At 42.2% G+C, this 25,241-nt stretch overlaps 7 protein-coding genes across 7 annotated transcripts in view; 4 read left to right on the forward strand and 3 right to left on the reverse strand.

Annotated features, from left to right (window-relative positions):
* Nucleotides 1-25,241, forward strand: part of fnbp1l (formin binding protein 1-like) — a 373,280-nt gene that overhangs the window by 323,165 nt on the left and 24,874 nt on the right. The window lies entirely within an intron of this gene.
* On the reverse strand, nucleotides 7,727-8,385 carry LOC114659604 (histone H1-like). The gene has a single exon (XM_028812179.2). The coding sequence runs from the start codon at nucleotides 8,342-8,344 to the stop codon at nucleotides 7,742-7,744; it is 603 nt and encodes a 200-aa protein (XP_028668012.1). The 5' UTR covers nucleotides 8,345-8,385; the 3' UTR covers nucleotides 7,727-7,741.
* LOC114659615 (histone H4) lies at nucleotides 11,567-11,964 on the forward strand. Its single transcript, XM_028812190.2, has one exon. The coding sequence runs from the start codon at nucleotides 11,610-11,612 to the stop codon at nucleotides 11,919-11,921; it is 312 nt and encodes a 103-aa protein (XP_028668023.1). The 5' UTR covers nucleotides 11,567-11,609; the 3' UTR covers nucleotides 11,922-11,964.
* On the reverse strand, nucleotides 13,104-13,546 carry LOC114659611 (histone H2B 3-like). The gene has a single exon (XM_028812185.2). The coding sequence runs from the start codon at nucleotides 13,528-13,530 to the stop codon at nucleotides 13,153-13,155; it is 378 nt and encodes a 125-aa protein (XP_028668018.1). The 5' UTR covers nucleotides 13,531-13,546; the 3' UTR covers nucleotides 13,104-13,152.
* On the forward strand, nucleotides 14,435-14,916 carry LOC114659609 (histone H2A-like). Its single transcript, XM_028812183.2, has one exon. The coding sequence runs from the start codon at nucleotides 14,487-14,489 to the stop codon at nucleotides 14,871-14,873; it is 387 nt and encodes a 128-aa protein (XP_028668016.1). The 5' UTR covers nucleotides 14,435-14,486; the 3' UTR covers nucleotides 14,874-14,916.
* LOC114659605 (histone H1-like) lies at nucleotides 21,856-22,511 on the forward strand. Its single transcript, XM_028812180.2, has one exon. It carries the CDS (start codon nucleotides 21,874-21,876, stop codon nucleotides 22,465-22,467), a length of 594 nt encoding a protein of 197 aa, XP_028668013.2. The 5' UTR covers nucleotides 21,856-21,873; the 3' UTR covers nucleotides 22,468-22,511.
* On the reverse strand, nucleotides 23,018-23,454 carry LOC114659607 (histone H3-like). The gene has a single exon (XM_028812182.2). It carries the CDS (start codon nucleotides 23,426-23,428, stop codon nucleotides 23,018-23,020), a length of 411 nt encoding a protein of 136 aa, XP_028668015.1. The 5' UTR covers nucleotides 23,429-23,454.

Below are 25,241 nucleotides of genomic sequence, written 5' to 3' on the forward strand. Positions count from 1 at the left end.
TATTTGGATTTAATATATTTCAATAGGATTGATACAAGATTGTCATTTTTTTTCAACTCTGGCATCATAGCTACCCCAGAATTGCTGAAACAGAAGGCATTAATTGACAAATCAATCCTCTCTCTTGACCTAATGTGTGAACATCAGAGGAGCCACTGATTGAGCAGTGCTTTTGTTTTGTATTTGGCTTTTTTTTAGGCTGGCCCTCATCTCTGATACCCAGTGAGTTCAACTATGGGATCCAACATAAAGGGGAAAATGTTCCCGACATTACACTCAGGATAATAAAGAGTTGTTTTATGACAAATCTTCCTTATATTGTGTGTTTTTTACAAAATGTATTTAATTCTTTACTTTTCATGATGAACTTGAGCAATGAGAAAAAAAATGCAAAATGATCTGTGGATGTCTGGCACGTCTATGATTTATCAAGAAGAGGCCTGATTGATAATGCATTATTGTTCATATTTATGTTTGAATCTTCAAGTGAAATGCAAAGTTCTCATATATTGTTCAGAGCTGGAAAACAAATAGTTTACAAAAACTCACTCGAGTCACACAGCAAGCCGAATGTGAGGACTGAGCTCAGTAGAATGTGTACTGATCGCTTCCCTGATGAAAGTGGGTTCCAGTCATTCATTTTTTTCTGTGCACACAAGCAACAAATATGAACTCCAGCTGCACACGTGGTACACCACAGAATATTACTTATAATGTCAGACAGTCACTCACACATTTGTGCAGTATTTGAGATGCTATGTGACATACTAAAAAAGCTACATTTTTCTCTGTAAGGACTTTATTTTATTTCTTGGTGTCATTAATATTTGACTAGCAGACAGATGCATGATCTAATTAGCTCAATTCAATCATTTCTCTATTGGTGGTTACATTCTTTTCTAAATGTTCATTGTTACCTTACAATTCTCTAACCTTTTCGTGGATGATAAATAAATTTATATCAAGAGATTTGTGAAAAAGTGCATGTATCATTTCATTATTTTTTTCTTTTTTATTTGCTGGATTATGGAAGTTGCTGGAGAGAGTAGTTTCATCCATCGCCATCTCTGAGTGCATGTTGACTCTAATATTTCAGTCTATTTTTTTACCTGCCCAAAGATACTATGGGCAAAAAAGATAAAAAGACAAGATAACTTCTTATATCATCCAAAACACAAGACATAAAAGGTGTGGCACGCGGCTGGGGGTGGTGCCCAGCCGGGACGCCCAGGAGGACAGGAGGAGGGCTCATGCCTCCTCCAGACCATGAGAGGGCGACCGCCCTGGTTCCTTTAGGGGCCACGGGTGCAGGGCTTGGAAGCCCAACCCTGTAGGGGCCCGTGGTCTCCACCAGGGGGCGCCCCTATGCCTGAAGGACCTGGAACCCCAACACTTCCGCCACACCAGGAGGTGCTGGGGAGAAGAAGATTGGGAGCACCTGGAGGGCTTCCGGGAATACAGCCGGCACTTCCGCCACACAGGGGAGTGTCTTAGGAGTGTCGGGAAGCACCTGGAGCCCATCCGGGCACTTATAAAAGGGGACGCCTCCCTGCAAAGAAGGACTGGAGTTGGGTGAGGAGAGGACAAGGTTTGGAGGCAGGAGAGAGGAGGCGGCCTGAGAGCAGGCAGAGAGAGTGAGAGCCTGGACTTTGGGGGAGATTGGTACTGGAGGCACTGGGTTTGTGCACTTTATTGGACTTATTATTATGAATAATAAACGTGTGGTGGACTTGAATATGGTGTCCGTCTGTCTGTGTCCGGGCAGCTTATCACAAAGGGTACTTGTAACAAATAAATCCCTTGTTGGATGTCCACAAGAGAGCAGCAGAAGATCATCAAAACGCAATCTTTGCACAGTTTATCCTTCTATCCCCCTTTAAGGTTCAACTACGAGTCAGTTTCCATGCTCATTCCCGTGACATTAATCAATAAAAGATCAATAAATGTGGAATCAACATATCATAGTTCCACAGAAAAACACATTTAGAGTATAAAATTATTTCATATTCAGAGTATAAAGTTCATTCATATTTGAGAAAATGGACATATACAAGATAACTGAGCCTATTACTGCAAACATGAGCTGCAAGTTCATTCAGGAGAAAAAAAAAAATTTAAAATGAGTGAAAAGTACAGCACAGTGCCCTTTACATTAAACACGTGAGGCTAGGAAACAGTTGATAATTGGAAGGGATTTATTTTTCTCAATTATAAAAAAAAATCTTTCGATGATACGAGACTGTTTTCCTGCAACGAGATGTGATCTTTTGAAGAGAGACAGAGAAACACTTTCATGTCTCGCGAGACATACAAGTCACGTCATACTTATAACCTTTAGAAGCAAGTCCCATGATACACATGCAGAGCAGGTTAGCGATAATGGAAGTGGTAAAATTCGAAAGTCTCAAAAAATTAAACATCGCATTAGCACAAACAAACTGAAAATATTACTTGGCGAAATAATGGAACAGCAAATTGAGATCGAATAGTGTTTGAGGAGGTCCTCCCTGCGTGGAGTTTGCATATTCTCCCCATGCCTGCGTGGGTTTCCTCTGGGTACAGTGATACCTCCTCGATCGCGGGGGTTGCGTTCCAGAACCCCCCGCAAAAGGTGAAAATCCGCCAAGTAAAAACCATATGTTTATATGGTTATTTTTATATTGTCACACTTGAGTCACAGATTTCCACAGAAACACAGGAGGTTGTAGAGAGACAGGAACGTTATTCAAACACTGCAAACAAACATTTGTCTCTTTTTCAAAAGTTTAAACTGTGCTCCATGACAAGACAGAGATGACAGTTCCATCTCACAATTAAAAGAATGCAAACATATCTTCCTCTTCAAAGGAGTGCGCGTCAGGAGCAGAGAATGTCACAGAGAGAGAGAGCGAGAGAAAAGCAAACAATCAAAAATCAATAGGTTCTGTTCAGGCTTTTAAGTATGCGAAGCATATCGTGCGACAAAGCAGACGCAAGTAAGCCCAACAAGGAATGGAGCGATGTGAAGGTAGTCTTTCAGCATTTTTTAGAGGAGCATCTGTATCCTGTAGGGGTGCGAACTGCCCCCCTGCTAATAATATATTTTAAGCCCTTATAAACTCTCCCACACTCTTATAAACATTTCCCCCACAGTTATACAGCATAAACCCTTTATATTCTCTTAGATATTAGGTAAGATTAGTTGAAATTATGTATGTAAATACACTGTTTATATACTACACACAAGCATACGTATCGTATATCATTGAGGAGTTTTATTTAATACGTAATACATGCTCTGATTGGGTAGCTTCCAATAGTGTCCCTTGTATGAAATCAACTAGGCAAACCAACTGAGGAAGCATGTACCAGAAATTTAAAGACCCATTGTCAGCAGAAATCCACAAGGTAGTGTTTGAGGATGTCTGGGGGAGAAGAGAGATAAGGCAGTCAGTGAGACAAAAGGACAGGTGCTGTACAGGTTTTTAAACGTATGAAGTGCAGCACGAAATGAAATGGAGATCAATGAGGCACAGCAGTAACAGCAATCCAGCAGCTGACCGAGCAAAGAGGAGGTAAAAAAAAACTGTATTTGTTTCCAATTGTATCACCTTTTAAGAGCGGTTTCAGAGGAGCGCCCACGTCTCCTTTTGGGTGCGTTCAGCCCCCTTTTTCACAACGGCGCATAGCGCTGGCGGGGGTGGGGAAGGGCTTGGCGAGCTAGTATTTATAAAATAAATACTAAACAAGAACAGATCTGAGCTTTACATATAAAGATTCTAATGATTGACTTATTAAACCCTTTTTAACTATTTATATATACGACTATTACTTTATATGAAACCAGTGAAATGACTGGCTTATTAAACTATTAACTACTACAAGGCAGAACTTTTATATAATTAAACTTATTGGACTTAATCATGCCATAAAATTGAAATTAAAACAGATAATATATTTCTGACACCCCAACTCCTACTGAGCATGCAGAACTGTTCTAACAGACCATGAACGATGTCTTCTCCAAATCTGACTAACATTTCCACCATAATTTTCACCTCAGGAAAGTAAAGGGAAATTTTCAGACTTCCTCAGAAATACTGAAATTTCGAAACGTACAAAATCTTTTACTTTCCTATCCGTAGAACAAACGAAAATAACAATCTCAGCCCATTCAGCTGTTAAGGAGCAACCAAAGGCACTGTCTGCTACAGCAAATGCCTCAAGCGACAGATATAAGACATTCTGAGGTAGACCCTCCACAGGCAGGTGATTTTGGAAAAGGTAGCAGAAAATCACCAAACAAGTTCTCCAACTCCAGAAAACATCACGATCAACATCAGAAATATTGGTTATATAATTTAGAGGGAAAATTACTAAAGAGCCCACCAATGCCCTCTTTCAAGTTAAGGGTTGGAGAGGAAAGAAATTTCGGATGATGGTAAATTTTGTCCGTGACAAAGGCAATTCTCCCGGCTGATTTTTCCATTAATATTACTAGGGGACTCCACCTCCCTGCTCACTTCACTCTCCCATCCCCGGGTTTGGTTTACTGGATATACAATTTAAAGAGATTGTTATTTTCATGGGAATTGTTACATATGCATTATTTCCACTTTTACGTTAAAACATTAGTAAAAACAATACTTGTAATTTATTTTCGGCCCTGGGCGTGGTTACATCTCTTTCTCGCAGGACATATAACGCTGCTGCTCGCGTTGTGAAGGGGGTGCGGCTGAACGCACACTAAGGAGATTCCGTCGCATCATTTGCTGTCTTTATGCTGCTGGTGAGCTGCCTATTCTTCTTGTCTCACTGCCCAATCATTTCAAAGCCACTACGGCAGCTGTCCTTTTGCCACTTCGTGTCTCTGCTGCTCGCGTTGTGAAGGGCAGGGGTTGATTAGGGTAGCTGAACGCACGCTAAGGAGAAGCAGTCGGATCATCTACTGGCTTTTTGCTCCTGGCGTGCTGCGTGTTTTGCTTGTCATTGTTGTAAGAGGCTTGAGCACATGAAGCGTGTCTGCCAAAAGCAATCCAACAACTGCTAGGTTAGATGTCCATTGACTTGTTTTAAATGATGTCTCACTGCCTTGTCTCGCGTGACGTTGTAAAAACAATACTTGTCCTTTATTTCCGGCCCCGGGCGTGGTTAAATCTCTTTCTTGCAAGACGTATAACGCTGCTCGCGTTTTGAAGGGGGAGCGGCTGAACACATGCTAAGGAGATGCTGTCGGATCATATGCTGTCTTTCTGCTGCTGTTGTCACGCTGCTGGGCGATCATTTTAAAGCCTGTACAGTAGCTGTCCTTTTGCCACTTTGCGTCTCTGCCGCTCACATTGTGAAGGGGTGGGGGGGTTTAGGGTGGCTGAACACGCATGCAAGGAGAAGCAGTCGGATCATCTGCTGCCTTTCTGCTGCTGGCGAGCTGCGTGTTTTGCTTGTCGTTTTTTTTAGAGCTGGGAGCAAGTAAAAGTATCTCTCGCGGCACTTCAAATTGTCTTCCGAGAAGATCACGTCTCATCTCCCTAGTCTCCCTCCCAAAGATTTTTTTTTTTATAATAGAGAGATAAAGCTTTTAAAACCAGTAAGAGTCATGAGGAAAAGTAACCAGCCTGGAGACTGTCATAGAAATATATTTGACATTAGTCATCATAGAGCAAAGTGGGTTGTTGTTAAGCAGGAGAGGCAAGGAGCCACTTATGTTCTGAGGGCTGTGTATGTTTGTCAGAGAGACATTCAATACAAGTGTGTGCTCAATGTATGGATCTGTTAATCAGCAAGATCTACACACTCTGCTCCTCACAACAAGAAAGTTGTTTTTCCCCTTGGATGGCACAGAGGTGGCTCTGCTGCCTGGCAACAAAGAGACTGAGACTTGTGTCCTAGGTACTCCCTGCTTGAAGTTTGCATGTTCTTCCCATGTCTGTGTGGGCTTCCTCAGGGTGTACCAGTTTTCTCCCATAGTCCAAAGACATGGAATTGCCGCTAGTGTGTGTGTGTTTGCTCTGTGATGGACTGGTACTCAGTCCTGGTGTTGTTCCTGCCTGATGACTACTGGGGAGTGATCCAGCTCTGTACAAGCGGGTCAGAAAGATAAATAAAGGTTCATCTTCAATCGAAATTTATGCTAGAAATGGTTTTATTTGTTGCCATGTTTGTTATGAGGTTTATCATGAATGATAATTAAAATGACAAGAAAAACAGTTTTCAAACATTTTTTAACATCTATTCGATTGATTTGCATTTCAGGTCGTTCTTCTTTTCTCAGACGTAGCACTGCAGTTAAAAGGCCGTAAATCTTATGTAATTGTAAATCTTTTCCACGTTGATTTCCAAAGCTCTTTCCTGAATTAATATTAATAAAATTTGTTGCCTTATCTAACATGAGATGAGATATTCAGTTTTGTTACCTTTCTCTGTCCGTAATAAAACATATAGTACAATCCAGGGGACCTTACTAAGTAGGGTTACGGGAAAAAAAACAATGTAGTAATAATGAAGAATACATTTATTTCAACACAATGGTATTCTGTGCTAAATGTACGGAAGTAGCCGTTAGACGGTGAGGACGCTGAAACAAAGGCAGCGTTCGAAATTCGCGCCGAGCTTTTAAAACGCGCAATCAAAAGCAGTCCAACTAAAAGTGTAAGACGGCCCCCTCTCCTTGTAGCCAATCATACACAACTAGAACATCAATATAAGGAGCCTCGTGGGGCTCTTGCCCTTATTCGAATCGACTCGTTGCATTTCACAATAATTTGTGTGTATTGTGTAGTTTTTCGTTATTTGAGAAAATGGCAAGAACAAAGCAGACGGCTCGCAAATCAACCGGGGGCAAAGCTCCCCGTAAGCAGCTCGCCACTAAAGCAGCACGTAAGAGCGCTCCAGCTACCGGTGGCGTAAAAAAGCCTCACCGTTACAGGCCCGGCACTGTAGCTCTGCGAGAGATCCGTCGCTACCAGAAGTCCACTGAACTGCTTATTCGTAAGCTGCCTTTCCAGCGTCTGGTGAGAGAGATCGCTCAGGATTTCAAAACCGATCTCCGTTTCCAGAGCTCCGCCGTCATGGCTCTGCAGGAGTCCAGTGAGGCTTACTTGGTGGGTCTTTTCGAAGACACCAACTTGTGCGCCATTCACGCCAAGAGAGTGACCATCATGCCCAAGGACATCCAGCTGGCTCGCCGCATTCGTGGAGAACGTGCTTAAGGTCACGAGGTTAATTTAGCTATGTAGAAAAAGGCTCTTTTTAGAGCCAACACTTTCTCTTTCAAGAGATGAAATCCCTTTCCTGCGCTCTAAAGTAAATGTTGAACATCCTCGTCTCCCACCCGCATATGCCAAGTGTGTTCCGTAAAGGCCGTCCCCGCATATATTTTCCCTGATTAAGTGAAACGGGTGCCCAGCCCTGCTCATATCCATGGTAAACCGCGCCGTGACAATATGCGGAAGTAACAAATCTGCCTGCCACCAGACATTTGTTGCGCCGAACCTTTGTCCGGTATGTCTGTCACCTATTATCCCTTGTCTAAACACATACTAAACACTAAGCAACTGACAAACTATGGGGCTACTATATTGGATATCAGTTACTTCTGCCAAGATAGGTGAAAGGGAATAAAAAAACCCCAGCGACCGAATGCATTCAGACACACACAACCCTCTCCATCGCACTTAAACAGCCCAGAAAATAGGTTTGCTCCTTTCGATTATGTGGGTGGCTCTGAAAAGAGCCGTTTGTGTAAGCAAACGTCAAGACAAATTTACTTCTTTTTGGGTGCCGCTTTCCTTGCAGCCTTCGGCTTGGTCACCTTGGGTTTAGGTGTTTTGGGCTTCTTCGGACTTTTCGCTGCCTTTTTGGGCTTTGCAGCCGGCTTCGCTTTCTTGGGACTCTTGGTGGCTTTCTTGGCTGCGGCAGGCTTCTTAGCCGCCTTCTTGGCAGCTGCAGGTTTCTTAGCAGCTGGCTTCTTTACTTTCTTGGCAGCTGCGGGCTTCTTCGCCGCTGGTTTCTTCTTCGGAGTTGCCTTTTTCTTCGCGACTTTTTCCTTAGGCTCTGCCTGCTTCTTGTTGATTTTAAATGATCCAGATGCGCCGGTACCTTTAGTCTGCACAAGAGAACCTTTGTTCACAAGGCTTTTCACAGAGAGCTTAACGCGGGCGTTGTTCTTCTCCACATCATAGCCGGCAGCCACAAGAGCCTTCTTCAGTCCAGCCAAAGAGAGCCCATGTCGTTCCTTTGAAGCCGACACAGCCTTTACGATCAAATCGGATACACTAGGGCCAGTCTTCTTAGGCTTGGAGCTTGCTTTCTTCTTGGGTGCCTTAGCCGGAGTGGCGGCGGGAGCTGCTGGAGCGGTTTCTGCCATTTCTAACGTTCACGCTTCGATTCCTCAAAAAGGTTTTATCAGCGACGCCCGACTCAGCCGCTCATATTAGACTGATGAGAACCGTGTAGACTCAATCCGCCTGTTACACCTACAAGGAGACCTGACGAGTGTGCTTTCTGCCTTCACAAAATCGCTTTGTTTTGGAGGAAAAAAATGAAAAATCAACCCTGCGAACTCGAGACATATCGAAGGAAACAATGTTGTTAACAGGGCACGTGCCATCATTTAAAAAGAAGGTGCCACTGAAAGGCCAAAAAGAGATATAGCACCCCGTAAAAGACGGACTCTCACTCGTTACAAGACAAAAGCGAATTTCGTCACAAATACTCGGTGACTGCACTTTCTATCACACTGGAAGCACACTGGACTAATAATAGAGGGGTCAGTCATTGATGCTGAAAAGTATTTGTATCATTTATCCGGAAATCCACGGAAAATCCGAACTCTCTACAAGTTCGAATTAACACACCAACATGTGTAGAGTTTTCCTAGTTTCTGTGAGGCGTCCTGAAAGCACACATTTAAAATAAACAACTTCAATTTAAAAATCCTGTGCAGAAAGCTTTATTATGCTATTATTGATATTAAAATTGCCCATAAGAAGTTTGTCATTAGACGGATCCAGTCTGCTTTACTAAGATGATAGAAGTCTGATTATTGCACACATCAAAATCCGTTTTAGGAATCAAAGACATCCCAACATTCCCAAAGACATACTTTATATCAAACCCTGCTTCCATTTTCAGCTTTTCCTCCAGATAGATAGATTGATCAAACTCTACTTGTTCCAACTGTGTATACTTTTAAGATGAGATAACAAAGTGCAATGAGGGGAATTAAGACAGCCATCCAATCCAATTCCACTATAGAGCAACTATAATTATGTACACATCAGTTATTATTATTATTATTATTTCCTGACCACCTTTAGGTCGACGACACAGTAGAGGTGAAGCTTCAAGCGTGACACAGGAATCGAAACTTCACTCTAAGCTACTCAATTGCCAGCCACCTTCACACCGACATGGTGGGCATATTTTGAGTAGCAGATGTTGAAGTAGATTGACGCAGCATGGGCACCCCCAGCCCCAAGGAAGACGCTCGGTGTCTCAGGACAGAAAACAGAATTGAGATTTACTGTACGATGTACAGTCTCTGTCCCAAAAGGATTGAGCAAATTCCTTAATATTTCACTGCTCAAGTTCTGCCCTTAATTCATTTCACCATTATCTTTCAGCTGGGTGGGTGTCAAACTTTTTGCTGTCCATCATATCTGTCTGGCAAGGCCTCCCTGCACTCCCTTCTTTCCCATTGAGCTTGCATGTTCTCCTCAAATTCATGTAGGTCGTCCTGGTGTAAAGATACGGAGTGTTACAGAACTGGAGTCACTAAACTGGCTCTAGTGAGTGTGTCTGTTTGCCCTGTGATGGACTGGTGCCCTCTCCAGGTGTTACTCCTGCCTTATGCCAGATGACTGTTGGGAGAGGTTCCATATACCACACAAACCTTGCCCTGCTTAAGCGAGTTTGGAAGATGAATGGTTGTTCTTCCTCTTATTGAAATTTATTTTGGAAATAGTCTAACACATTTATTATGCTTGTTATAAAGCATGCAGGAACGAAAATATATATTTATTGTCATTTAAAAATCTGCTTGATTGTTTTCCACTTTAGGTGGTTCTTCCTTCCTTGGCCACCGCACTACAGGAGAAAGTACGCTGTGTACTTTATGTATCTGTCAGTCTTTTCCACTGCCTGAAGAAGGGGCCTGAGCTGCCTTGAAAGTTTCATATTGTAATATTTTTAGTTAACCAATAAAAGGTGTCATTTTGCTTGACTTCTTTGCTCTTTCCTCAATTAATTTTAAGAAATTGTTGATAGTCTAAAAATGCATTCAGTTTGGTTTCCTTTTTCTGTGAGCTATGTCCATAATACAGCATTTATGGGAAAGTCAGAACACCATACAGAGAATAGAATGTATATACAGAACAGTACAGTACTCTAGTGTGCATTTGTAACAATAGTGGCATCTAGTGACTAACTTCAGTATTGCAACTTAGAGACTAATAATACCTATTAAGAATTTGCAACGTTCACCATTTTTCTTTGTGTGTACTTTGAGTATTAATGATAGCTTAGCTTGTTTTATTGTAGACTACACACATGCACAAATATTACTTCATATATTCTATTCTCCAAGTGTTTTAATCGACACATCGCTGCGAATGCCACCTGTTCCTGCACTCCTGTAAGCTGCATAAAACAAACTGAGCTGAATTCACAAGTAAAATGGTGTTTGGTGCGATACAACACTTTCATGTTCAGAGCAGGTGTAATTACCCAAAGGGAATTTATACATTCCTTTCTTATCTTCTTTTATCGCTGTTGCAACTTCCCACTTATTCCTTTTCAGTGAGTGAAGTCCGTTTAGTGATCTAACGAAAGTGGAAGTTAGCTACATTTCATCCAAGTACGCAGGAACGAACATTTTATATATGAATAAAAATGCGAAATGCCTCCAAAATTATGCAAAAATTGAGAGTAAAAATATATATTTGATCTGAAGCAATCAATTCAAAAGTCGCTCGTTTTGTTGAAATACCCTTTTAAGCAAAAGTGGACAAAGGAAATGGAAAATGCAATTGTTGAAATTATGAGAGAAAGCTGTCATAAAGAAGGAAATCATTATTCCTTTCTGTGTTTTCATGAGAATGTGGAAATCAACCCTCTGAATAAACAACCATGACTTGATTGTATTGTGAATGAAGTGGAACAGAGAAAATGTTGTTTATGTAAGGGCGCGCGAAGTGAATGGGGATATGTAAGAAAATCCTTTCGGGCAGTTGTCATTTTTTCATTAGAAGCAAATTGGGCAAATAGAAGCTTTGTCCACTATGTAAACCGACCCCAATGCACAAACTGCTTAAACGGTGAGAGTTAATATTCACACCAAGGAGCAATCATAGGAAATTAGGGTTGTATGTAAGGCTCAAGAAATCCTAAGTGTATCACGCAATTAGCAGCATCCAGACCTCTTCTTCCTATTCGGCTCCACATGGTGAATTAGTTTCTTTGTTCGCGGGACTTGCGCTCAGAAACTGAAGAGAGAATTCAAACCCCGAGTTGCTGAAAGCCCGCGCAGACATCTCCTATGCTGCGTTCAAGCAGGTCGTCGTTTTACCCATATCAGCGAGGGAACGCGCCGTTTTGTTTATCAGTCGCGTGACTAGGGAACAAAGAGTAAGATGTCTGGACGTGGAAAAGGAGGCAAAGGGCTTGGAAAGGGTGGTGCTAAGCGCCATCGTAAAGTGTTGCGAGACAACATCCAAGGTATTACAAAGCCAGCTATTCGCCGTTTAGCCAGGCGCGGTGGAGTAAAGCGAATTTCTGGTTTGATCTATGAGGAGACGCGCGGGGTGCTCAAAGTGTTTTTGGAGAACGTCATCCGAGATGCTGTCACTTACACTGAGCACGCCAAGAGAAAGACCGTGACTGCCATGGACGTGGTGTACGCTTTGAAAAGACAAGGTCGTACTCTGTATGGCTTTGGCGGTTAATCCTTCGGCGAAACGTAAATCTCATTACCCAAAGGCTCTTTTAAGAGCCACTCACATTTCCTGTTTGGAGAGCTTTCCTTGTACTCTGACTGTATGCTCTAGTCCAGGGGTACTCAATCACGGTCCTGGAGGTCCACAGTGGCTGCAGGTTTTTGCTCCAACCGAATTGCTTAATAAGAAGCACTTACTGCTCAAGTAACACTTCTGCTTCACTTTAGTTGCCTCGCTCATTAAGATTTTAAACCCTTATTGCTTATTTTAGTCTTAAACAGCTGTAGTCTTGGTTTTTAATTGCTCCTTATTAGCAGTAACATGCAAATGACAAAAGAGACCAGCATTTCTCCATTTAGCTTGTTACCATTTACACCTCTGTATTTATTGTGCACTAATTGGTTTAATTAAATATTTACAAGGAAAGTGAAGAGAAAAAAGTGAAGGACTAAGAATCACTCATCCATTTTAGCGTTCAGATCATTCGGATGATATCCTTAGAAAGAGGAAGAAAATCCAGGATATGAGAATGACCTGTCATAGCAGAGTAAAAGCACTAACAAGCCATGAAATGTAATTATTGGCAAGGATTGTTTTCTAATTAAGCAACCGGGTTAGAATAAAAACCTGCAGCCACTGCGGACCTCCAGGACCGTGATTGAGTACCCCTGCCTAGTCTATCAAATGGATTGTTTTTAATGAACTGATCGGAATGCTTGTTCAGCACAGCACTATAAACTGGCTTTCCGTGCAGTGGGGGAATATTAGAGGGGTAGGTGTTCGGTTAACTTGAACTGCTGGAGACCAGCTATTGCAGACTTGATTTAGTAGGAAAGGTTTACTATCGAGCAGCGGATTTAGGGGGTTTCCTGCGTGAGGCATTTTGACTTGTGGCAGTTCAGAAATGGACCGGACACGCTGCTCCATGTACTTATGCTTACTTGTAGAAATGTTGCGTGCCATTATCCAAGAGGTGTGTTTGCTTTTCAGATTTATGCAACACCCGTTTTTGTACTCCCCTGATGGAAGCACAAGTTCGCCCGATAAACCTAAAACACCTGCACCCGTGTGTGGTGTCAGTGGTTCGTTCTGCTGCCCAATAATGCAAACCAGTGGACACAGACCGCACACCAGAGTGTACTCGGAAATACGCTTCACAAACCCTGCATAAAGCTCTTTTCAGATTAGGTAAGTGGCTCTGAAAAGAGCCGTTGGTTTCTAGCCGAAGTAGTTTTGCTGTTTACTTGGAGCTGGTGTACTTGGTAACGGCCTTGGTGCCCTCTGACACGGCGTGCTTTGCCAGCTCTCCCGGTAGCAGGAGTCTTACAGCAGTCTGGATCTCCCGGGAAGAAATTGTGGAGCGCTTGTTGTAGTGAGCAAGGCGAGAAGCCTCACCGGCGATACGCTCGAAGATGTCATTCACAAAGGAATTCATGATGCCCATCGCCTTAGAAGAGATGCCCGTATCGGGATGAACTTGCTTCAGCACTTTGTACACGTAGATGGCATAGCTTTCTTTCCTGGTCTTTCTGCGTTTCTTCCCACCCTTAGCCTGGCTCTTAGAAACGGTTTTCTTGGACCCCTTCTTGGGGGCAGGTGCAGCTTTCGGCTCAGGCATTGCTCTGTAAGCTGTAGTGAGGATAAACTGAATAACAAAATTTTCCAGCTTCCTCTTTTTAAAGGCAGTCGTGCAAATGACACCCGCTGCAGCGTAGGCGTGGCGTGGCCATCAGCGCATTTTGCGTAACTGAACTGGACAAAATTCGCGCGAAAATATATTTCAGGGGCTTTTTTTCTTTCACCGCCCATCACATCTATCTGCTGTAGAACAGTTACTACACGTGCTGAATACAATGTATGTTGTCTGCTCATCAAATGAGATTTAACAAAGTAACCTGCAAGAGATTAAATTCGCAGGGCTAAAGGAAAGAATCTGCAGAAGCTCGGTAATCCGTATGCGCAGGCGACACCTGCCATTTGGAAAAAAAAGACCGTGTATACAGAAAGAGACTGTGTATGCCGCCTTTTGTGCTCAGTTATATTTTCCCCGTATAGAGCCTTGAACACCAAAACCTTCTAAAGAGAAAACGTGTTTGCCAAATAGTCTCGGTGCAATGAAACAAAGGATAAAGGCACAGAGGTGTAATAAATATACTGTATAATTAAAAATATATCAGTGCAACGCAATCCAGTTAAAGAGTCATAATGTATACAAATAAATGTGTGTATGTATACATGTAGGACACTAAATATATTAGTGCAAAGCAATCCAGTTAAAGAGTCATAATGTATACAAATAAATATGTGTATGTATACATGTAGGACACTGAAACGATGAAAACAATAAAACGGCACTTTGGACTTTTTGCTCAGATTTGTATTTTTGAATTTGAAGCGTTGTTCGATGGTTGGCAGGCCACGCCTTGGAGTCGCGGCCAGTCGAGTGACGTAAGAATACATGCAAATCAGCAGTCAGTTCGTGTTGCTTGACGCGCCCGAAGGAAGCCTTTATAAGAAAGCAACGCCGGCCTCCTTTACCATTCTACTGCATAGAATTGCTTTGAGTATTTTGAAATGTCTGGAAGAGGAAAGACCGGCGGTAAGGCACGCGCCAAGGCTAAGACTCGCTCTTCTCGAGCTGGTTTGCAGTTCCCTGTAGGCCGTGTTCACAGGCTTCTGAGGAAAGGCAACTATGCCGAGCGAGTGGGCGCCGGTGCTCCCGTTTATTTGGCTGCTGTGCTCGAGTACCTGACCGCTGAAATTCTTGAGTTAGCCGGTAATGCTGCTCGCGACAACAAGAAGACCAGAATCATTCCTCGTCACCTGCAGCTGGCTGTCCGTAACGATGAGGAGCTCAACAAGTTGCTGGGTGGTGTGACCATCGCTCAGGGTGGTGTGCTGCCTAACATTCAGGCTGTGCTTCTGCCCAAGAAGACTGAGAAACCAGCTAAGAGCAAGTAAGCTCAGGCGCTTATAAACACCAACGGCTCTTTTCAGAGCCACCCATTTGTTCAAACTAGAGCCTGTTCCATTGATGTATTGTTTCTTGATTGTACATACCTGTATAGTGTTTCCAGATTATAGGAAATTTATCATATGTATGAGTATCCCTCTGTGATGCTTCCAACATGTCACCTTGATATGTAAAATCTGTTTTTGGAGTAATATTAAAAGATTGAACTAGTTTCAGAAACCTAAATAGGACGGTAGTCTGGCTTGGACTAATACTTAAGTTTGCTGGGGGTCCCAATTACATTCACAATTGCCTTCATTTTATAGCAAGAACATGGGTTATGCATGTGGGGGGTGGGAACTGAAATCAAAAGAGCAAGCTGAACGTTGACCACCTTCTGTAGGATTCCTATTTGCATCTTTTGGGGATAAATCCATGTCACATAGTTTAAGATCACCTTGGATAAAATGCAGTATGTGTCCACAAATTTTCAGTATGGTTTGATATGATTGTATGGAATGTTGTTTTCTTTGAATAATACCAATACAATTGGGGAAAAAAATCAATGTGGGTAGGATTTACTCAGTCTTTTCTGGAGTTGTTACATGTGAAGATATGGCAGCACTAACGGTTGATAACTGATGATCATCTAATGTATTGTGCCACTACACAACATTGCTTTATTCTGCCTAGATGGAACATTGCTATTAAATATAGCTTTGGTCAAGAAGGATTCACTTGTCTTTGGAACAGATAAGAAAGGCAAGTCTCTGTTCTTTCTATTGTTTACTGCAGTGAAGGGCAGTCATTATGGGTGAATGTCTGACTTAAGAGTTGCATGAGTAGGAGAAGTAGCTTTTCATGTTTTAGTGTGGCAGTAATTTTCACATGTTTCTTCTTTTGTAGTAAAGATGACTTGCTAAAGAAAAAATCCTCTGCTGCCCTCAGTCATGGACTGCAGTCGGTCTGGTCATCAGCCGTGTTTTCTCTGCAGCTTTTTGGCAAGAGGAGCACAGCCATACAGATCAGGACTTTCTAAGCCTAAAACAGATCTGTTGTAAGTTTGTTATCTACAAAAGTCGAGTTTATTTTATATATAGAAGTCATACTTCAAGTATTTCAAACTTGGTGGGTGCATAGATTGACCCTCCTCAAATACACATAAGAATTACAAAAAAGATAGAAATTTGAGACTTGGCTAAATATTAAATTGCAGTGACAGCATGGCTTTATAAAGGTACAGTATATTGCTGTAAGTATGAAGGATCTGCATCAGTCTTTCTTGACACAATTCTCCAGAACAATTAATTGGCTGAAAATACGTAATGGCAGTATATTATAGAGAGAGGGTGTGCAGCAATGTTCCTAACGGCCTTTAGTTGTGTCTTCATCCTCTTTAATAAAATCCCTGTGTGCGTCCAGGTGTCCGTGTGTGTGTCTTCTGGTGAAGTGCGCATGCGCGCGCGATATTACTGTCAGATAAAGTTACAGGTGTTTTACGGAAATACAAACCAGTATTACTGCGAAAGGAAATTAAAGGTACACAATACAGTGACTCATATTACAGCCACATAGAAGTCAGTATTACTGTCAGAGGAGATTAAAGGCATATTACCGACGCGCACGCCTGTATTACCGCCAGAGAAAATTAAAGGTATATTACGGACGTACAAGCCAGCGGACGTACAAGACAGTATTACTGTCACAGAAAATTAAAGACACACAATACACGGCGGCAGCCCACGAAGAACGATCAACTCAGCAAGTAAACATCAACAAAAGAACAACAAAAAGAATGAGGTCAAAATTCCTTGCCATTTAATATAGACTGTTCCTACTAATGTTTATGCACTACTGTTCTAGCGCCTGTTATTGTAACGGGCTAAATGACTAGTTCTATCATAATATTCTCCTTCATCATCTTCACTATATAATTGGACTTTCTGGCATTGCTTTTTTTTTTTTCTTTATTTCGTCTTATACGAGTTCTCGTATTAGAAATTTGTTAGCTTTCGCATACCCCTTGGGATCAGAGCGCAGGGTCAGCCATTGTACAGCGCCCCTGGAGCAATTACAGGTTAAGGGTCTTGCTCAAGGGCCCAGCAGAGTAGGATCTCTTTTGGCAGTGACAGGGATTCGAACCGGCAACCTTCTGGATACCAGCGCAGATCCTTAGTCTCAGAGCCACCACCCCGCCGGCTTTGGAGTGGTTCAAGTCCTATCTTACAGATAGGGCTGAATATGTGGCCTTGGGGGATGCTAAATCTCATACCCACATGGTGACCTGTGGGGTCCCACAGGGATCAGTCCTTGGGCCAACCCTCTTTAATATCTATATGCTACTCCTGGGTCACATCATCCACAAGCATGGAGTTTCATTCCATTGCTATGCCGATGATACGCAGCTCTATGTGAGATTGGATTCAACTTCTTTTACACCTCCATCAACTTTTTCCTCTTGCTTGGATGAGATTGAGGCCTGGATGTCCAAGAACTTCCTCAAGATGAACAGTACCAAAACTGAAGCTCTTTTAATTGGCACCACCCGTCAACTTCGTTCCTCTGTAAATTGTATTTCCTTTTCTGACCATACCATTGCCCTCTCCCCTTCTGTTACAAATCTGGTTGTCAAGTTAAACTCCCATCTGTCATTTGATACACATATCTATCACCTTTGTAAAATTGCATTCCTTCATCTCTGAAACATAGCCAGACTCTGTCCCTACCTCTCCCTCTGTGATGCTGAAAAGCTGGTTCATGCCTTTGTCTCATCCATACTGGACTATTGTAATGCACTTCTCATCGAGATACCCAACAAGAGCCTTCAAAAGCTACAACAAATTCAAAATAGTGCTGCAGGAATCCTGATGAGGGTGCGGAAATATGAACACATTTCACCAATCCTTCGGTCACTTCATTGGCTCCCTATCCATCTCCGTATCGAATACCAACTCTGTTTGTTTACTCACCAATATATCCATGGAAATGCCCCACAATATCTTAAGGAACTCCTTATAGTACAAGCTACTGCAAGAAACCTCCATTTTGCAAATACCCACCGCCTTCGCCCCCCTGTGGCCAAACTTCATACAATGTGAGACCGAGCCTTTGCAGCCGCTGCTCCACGGCTCTGGAATGCCCTACCGGAGAGCCTAAGAACACAGCAGATTGTGGGCTGTTTTGAAAAACAGCTAAAGACTTTTCTATTTAGGAAAGCTTATTAACAAGATGCTATAATTATTATTGTTTTATCTCTGTTTTAATCTTGCTTTGCCTTTGTTTAAACCTTTTATGTAGCACTTTGAGACTTACTACTAATGTAAAGTGCCCTATAAATAAAATGCATTATTATTATTTTTATCATTCTCTCATCTGCCACAGTCTCCAGTAGGTTTATTGTACATCCCATAACTGAGGCTGCTTTTTTAATCTGCTTGTTGATTCGGTGGGCCTCTTTATCAGTTATGAACATTGAAGCGAACTGCAGTGGCAATCACAGTAATCTGCCTTCCCATAAATCCTCCCATCCATTTTCCTAACTCTCATATTCAGTTCAAGGCGGCAGGGCAGCTTGACTCTATCCAAGCAGTCTTCTGTTACAAGGCAGGAACAACACTTGGACTGAGTTCCAGTCCATTTCTGGACAAACAGAGGAATTCACCCACTCAGTGGAACCAATTAAACCACACCAGTTAACTGGAACAGCACGCCTTTGCATTGTGAGAGGAAACTAAAGTACCCGAACAAAACTCATGAAGACATAGGGAGAAAATGTAAACACAACGCAGGGAACAGCAACAACCACATTTTGAACCTGAGTCACAAGCAGTGCGGAAATTGTGCCATTGTGTCGTTCATCAGTTATGGCTGCGGTTCTCAAACTGTGAAGTAACAAAAAAGAGGGTGTGAATGTTGCCATATGTGGCGTAATTTTGCTATGTAGCGGTGTATCAGCAGCAAAAAATATAGGAATAAATTTTGTTAGGGTTTCAAAAAAATGTTAGGGGGGGGCGTAATTAAAACTGTTATGAAAACTCGGGTTGCAAATACTTAAAGGTTGAGAAACACTGAGTTATGGAACATGTGAAGGATGTCATTGCTGACATTAAAGAGACACAGCCTCCTAAGAAGAAACATTCTGCTGTGAGATATGGCCGGCCATTCATCCCAGCCAATACCCCCAGGCCGCCAGATGGAGCCCTCCTTGCAGCATGGAGGTGCACCGAATGCCAGCAGGGAATTATGGACGACTGAGTTTTTATGCACAGCCCTGCTGGCTACCATAGGGGCCTCCAGGAGTCGCTGCAGGGCGACACAAGGACGTGTATTTCCCCTTTAACCCGGAAGTACGTCTTAGTCACAGCGACAGAGGAAATGACGTACTTCCGGGATGAAAAAGAAGACTTTTGATCTGACCCGGAAGTGCTAGGAAGTCACATGGACTGAGAGTTCAGAAGCACTTCCGGGTCACGGACTATAAAGGACTGTGGGAAATCCCAGACAGATGAGCTGAGTTGGGAGGAAGGGTGGCAATGCGTCTGGGAGTGGAGGATTGTTTATTGGTTATTGTTATTGGTTATTGTATGAGTATTGTGGAGTGGATGGTGCTTTGTGCACATTATTGTCTGAATAAATATTATTGGACTTTTATCTGGTGTCTGGCGTATTGTCCGAGGGTTCAAGGGAGCGAGATCGCCCCCTATCTGTCACACTGCCTAGCCTTGCCCTCGCTTATATAGTTCCTCTCTGTGTTACAAGACCAATCCACCCTGTCATTAATTTGAACCCCTAAGTACTTGTAGAAGTGCAGCACCCGCACATCCACTCCCTAAATAGGGTTTGTGTCGTAGAGCCTCTTTGGTGTAATCAACATCAATAAACAGTGGCTTGGTTTTACTGATGTCACGTTGCAAACAATTCTCTCTGGTGTTAGAGTTATAGTCCGAAGTGTCCAGGAAGAAGAGAAAAGGAGACAGGACTATTCCTTCTGCTGCTCCGCTGATGCTTACATCCGCATCAGAGACACCATTCTTCAGTTTCACAAACTACTTTCTGTCGGCACAGAGAATCTGTTTAACAGGACCTCCCATTTGGAGGTGGACTCGTAACCTAACACACTGGCAAGCTTCCCAATGTGTGTAACTGAAACAAATGTTACTTTCACATTGTTTTCTTGTTCACCTTGTTAATGTACTTCGGAGGAGTGGTATAATGTTCATTATCGCAAATAAAAACTTGCTACCTTAGTCCAATTCATGGAACACTCTCATGCGGGGCTGTGGAGCGGTACACTAACACAGTTGTAGGGGATTGGGTTCAAATTTTGCTCAGAACACTGTCCTTGCAGCGCTCACACTTGTCCTTTATATCTTAATGATTTTTTTTATCCTATTTTTCTGATGTCCATTAGGTTCGGTCAGCCTGTGTAGAACAATGTATTCTTAAAATTGGTAATTTCTACGTATTAGAAAAGTATTATAAGCACAAGAGAAAAGTAGAGACTATATTTCATTAAGATGCAAGAGTTAGACGTTAAAAGGCTCATGCCTGTGTATTTTTTATTACTCTGTATAAGCCAAAGACCACCATTATCTCTCAAGTTAAAGACTGGATTTGCAGGAGAGCTGAGAAGAAATAGGCTCCTTGATTAGAATTAGAATGTGAACTCTTGTGTTGTAAATAATTGTCGTGAGTGCAGGGAGGCCTTGTCAGACAGATATGATGGACAGCAAAAAGTTTGACACCCACCCAGCTGAAAGATAATGCTGAAATGGATTAAGGGCAGAACTTGAACAGTGGAATATTAAAGAATTTGCTCGATCCTTTTGGAACCAAGTCTGAACGTTGTACAGTAAATCTCATTTCTGTTGCCTGTCCTGTGACTCTGAGCGTCTTCTTTGGGGCTGGGGGTGCCCATGCTCCGTCAATCTACTTCAACATCTGCTACTCAAAATAGGCCCACCATGTCGGTGTAAAGGTGGCCGGGAATTGAGTAGCTTAGAGTGAAGTTTCGATTCCTGTGTCACACTTGAAGCTTCACCTCTACTGTGTTGTCGACCTAAAGGTGGTCAGGAAATAATAATAATAATAACTGATGTGTAAATAATTATAGTTGCTCTATGGTGGAATTGGATTGGGTGGCTTTCTTAATTCCCCTCATTGCACTTTGTTATCTCATCTTAAAAGTATACACAGATGAAACAAGTAGAGTTTGATCAATCTATCTATATGGAGGAAAAGCTGAAAATGGAAGCAGGGTTTGATATAAAGTATGTCTTTGGGAATGTTGGGATGTCCTTGATTCCTAAAAACGGATTTTGATGTGTGCAATAATCAGACTTCGATCATCTTAATAAAGCAGACTGGATCCGTCTAATGACAAATTTCTTATGGGCAATTTTAATATCAATAATAGCATAATAAAGCTTTCTGCACATGATTGTTATATTGAAGTTGTTTATTTTACATGTGTGCTTCCAGGACGCCTAACAGAAACTAGGAAAACTCTACATTTGTTGGTGTGTTAATTCGAACTTGTAGAGAGTTCGGATTTTCCGTGGATTTCCGGATAAATGATACAAATACTTTTCAGCATCAATGACTGACCCCTCTATTATTAGTCCAGTGTGCTTCCAGTGTGATAGAAAGTGCAGTCACCGAGTATTTGTGACGAAATTCGCTTTTGTCTTGTAACGAATGAGAGTCCGTCTTTTACGGGGTGCCATATCTCTTTTTGGCCTTTCAGTGGCACCTTCTTTTTAAATGATGGCACGTGCCCTGTTAACAACATTGTTTCCTTCGATATGTCTCGAGTTCGCTGGGTTGATTTTTCATTTTTTTCCTCCAAAACAAAGCGATTTTGTGAAGGCAGAAAGCACACTCGTCAGGTCTCCTTGTAGGTGTAACAGGCGGATTGAGTCTACACGGTTCTCATCAGTCTAATATGAGCGGCTGAGTCGGGCGTCGCTGATAAAACCTTTTTGAGGAATCGAAGCGTGAACGTTAGAAATGGCAGAAACCGCTCCAGCAGCCACTCCGGCTAAGGCACCCAAGAAGAAAGCAAGCTCCAAGCCTAAGAAGACTGGCCCTAGTGTATCCGATTTGATCGTAAAGGCTGTGTCGGCTTCAAAGGAACGACATGGGCTCTCTTTGGCTGGGCTGAAGAAGGCTCTTGTGGCTGCCGGCTATGATGTGGAGAAGAACAACGCCCGCGTTAAGCTCTCTGTGAAAAGCCTTGTGAGCAAAGGTTCTCTTGTGCAGACTAAAGGTACCGGCGCCTCTGGATCATTTAAAATCAACAAGAAGCAGGCAGAGCCTAAGGAGAAAGTCGCAAAGAAAAAGGCGACTCCGAAGAAGAAACCAGCGGCGAAGAAGCCCGCAGCTGCCAAGAAAGTAAAGAAGCCAGCCGCTAAGAAACCCGCAGCTGCTAAAAAGGCGGCTAAGAAGCCTGCCGCAGCCAAGAAAGCCACCAAGAGTCCCAAGAAAGCGAAGCCGGCTGCAAAGCCCAAAAAGGCAACAAAGAGTCCGAAGAAGCCCAAAACACCTAAACCCAAGGTGACCAAGCCTAAGACTGTAAAGAAAGCGGCACCCAAAAAGAAGTAAATTGTCTTGACGTTTGCTTAAACAAACGGCTCTTTTCAGAGCCACCCACATAATCGACAGGAGCAAATCTATTTTCTGGCCTGTTTAAGTAGAGAAGTGCGATGGAGAGGCTTGTGTGTGTCTGAATGCATTCGGTCGCTGGGGTGTTATTAGGCAGAAGTAACGCGATCTCTAACAGTAGCCCTTGTGAGTGTTGTGTGTTTACTTTGGACAAGTTTAGGTTATCGGCGATTGCTTAAGGGATCTCTGGCAATGCGCAACACCGCCTAACATCTGTTCTGAGCTACAAAATTAGGATTCGGTAGAGTAATGCGATAACCTATATAGGGGTAATCATCAGTGCCCACCGCCACCCTCCGAGTTTGTTGACTAGGGAAAACAGACGCGGGAGTACAATATTGAACAGTTTAACCAACTATGCAGAGCACATGCGGGGTCGGAGACAAGGACGTGCTAAATTTACTTCAGTGTAGGAAAAGGATTTTCTCTTAAAAGAATGTGGTGGCTCTAAAAAGAGCCTTTTCTACATAGCTAAATACACTTCATAACCTTAAGCACGTTCTCCACGAATGCGGCGAGCCAGCTGGATGTCCTTAGGCATGATGGTCACTCTCTTGGCATGGATGGCGCACAAGTTCGTGTCCTCGAACAGACCCACCAAGTAAGCCTCACTGGACTCCTGCAGAGCCATGACTGCAGAGCTCTGAAAACGGAGATCGGTCTTAAAATCCTGAGCGATTTCCCTCACCAGTCGCTGGAAAGGTAGCTTACGAATAAGCAGCTCAGTGGATTTCTGATAACGGCGGATTTCTCGCAGAGCTACCGTACCAGGCCTGTAACGGTGAGGCTTCTTTACGCCACCGGTAGCAGGAGCACTCTTACGAGCTGCTTTAGTGGCAAGCTGTTTTCGGGGAGCTTTGCCACCGGTAGATTTACGAGCTGTCTGCTTTGTTCTTGCCATCTCTTCGACTGGACACAAATGGTTTACAACCAGCGAGGGAGGCTCCTTATATTGAGATTATTGACGTTTTCTGATTGGGTGAAAGGAAAAGGGGTGGGGTACGTTTTTATGTTCCTTGTGGCGGCGACTCTTTAAAAAAAAACAAAAAAAAAAACTCGGCGCGCAATTTAAACGCAGGCTTTGTTTCTGTGCCCTCGCCGTCTAACGGTCGTTAACTGTTCACAGAGAAGCAGCGCGTTACAGTAGCCTAGTGTTTTACAGGGTTAATGAAAATACAAACTTAACTGTTATAAACTTTATTAATAATTGAATTATTCTTAGCGTATAGTGCCTTATAAGTAGGGATGCGCAATACCACTGTTTTTGAAATTGATACCGATACAATTAATTTTATGTGTCAGATTTTCTATACCAATATCGATATTGAGTATTTTTAATAGAGCATAGGAATTTGTTTTCAAATGATGATAGTGTTTAAAATGGCTAACATTAATAGGCCAGTTTGTATTTAAATTAACTAATATCACAACACACTATTAAAGTCACCATAACAAATTCATTACAAAATTTATATTAATATAATGAACATGGCATGTCATTTTCTGACCTGCTTAGTCCAGACCAGGATTATGGGAGGGTGCCGGAGCCTATCCCAGCTGCCATAGGGTGAGAGGCAGGAGCAAACTCTGGACAGGATGCCCATCCATTACAGGGCAAACACAAACTAGTTAGCTTTGCCAGTTCACCTAAACTGTATATCTTTGGACTGTGGGAGGAAACTTAAACAACCATAGGGACAACATGCAAACAGCACACAAGAAGGATCTGGGTAGCAAAGAAGGAAAATGATAATAATAAATAAAGATAATATTAACATGTATGTTTTCATAAAGATTTGGTTATTCACGAATGTACTTAAACTTATCCTCTTAGAACACTAACACAAAAAAAGTAATATTCCCACATTTGCATTTTCTATTATATTCTGCCCTTCTGTTTTACAGAGAAAGATTTTGTCATCTTAGCTTTACATTTAATTAAGTTTCAAGTTTGTATTTAGAAAAAATAATGCTGACATTTTTACACTTCATGCTATTTTGCCATCACAGAGTGAACACACACACACAGACCAGGGGCCAATTTAACATCATCAGTTCACCCCTAACCTGCCTGTCTTTGAACTGTGGGAGGAAACAGGAGCAGAATACAATTTTAACAATAAAAAATTAAGCAGAAAAATTATATTTTATTACACTAGATGCTGTTAATAATGCAATTAAAGTACTTTTAAATCCACTAAACTTGCAAAATAATTAATATTTTTACTAACATTTACACAGGCACTTATTTTTGGAAAGAAAAATGACTTTTAGTGAAAGTTTTCATCTTCAAATTAGGCATATCTAGTAAGTATTTTGCATAGTGTTAAGACTATTTAATATTTGTATTTATGTATGTTCGTTGTACTGTAACCCTAACCTTAACCCTAATTTCTTTTTAATTAGAAAAACAAAACAGACAGAACCAGTGACAAAATGTTCTAACAGTTATGCTTCACTGTTTTGTGTCCCCCCCCCATTATGCTAACAACGGGATTCACGTTTCCTAAGTATTAATAAGTGATAAACGGTAAAATATTTTACTCAACTGAAAAGTCTTCAGTAAATCCCCTTCTACATAAACCTGCTAGAGGCACAGTTACCTGAATAACGTGTCGTGTATCTTTCAAAACTCTCCTGCAACCTCCTTTATTTGGCACTGATTTCAGCTACTGGTAAATCGTCGGGCTTCAGATTGACATTGCTTTGATGTT

Source organism: Erpetoichthys calabaricus, chromosome 10 (genome assembly GCF_900747795.2).
Source record: "Erpetoichthys calabaricus chromosome 10, fErpCal1.3, whole genome shotgun sequence".
Lineage (NCBI taxonomy): Eukaryota > Metazoa > Chordata > Cladistia > Polypteriformes > Polypteridae > Erpetoichthys > Erpetoichthys calabaricus.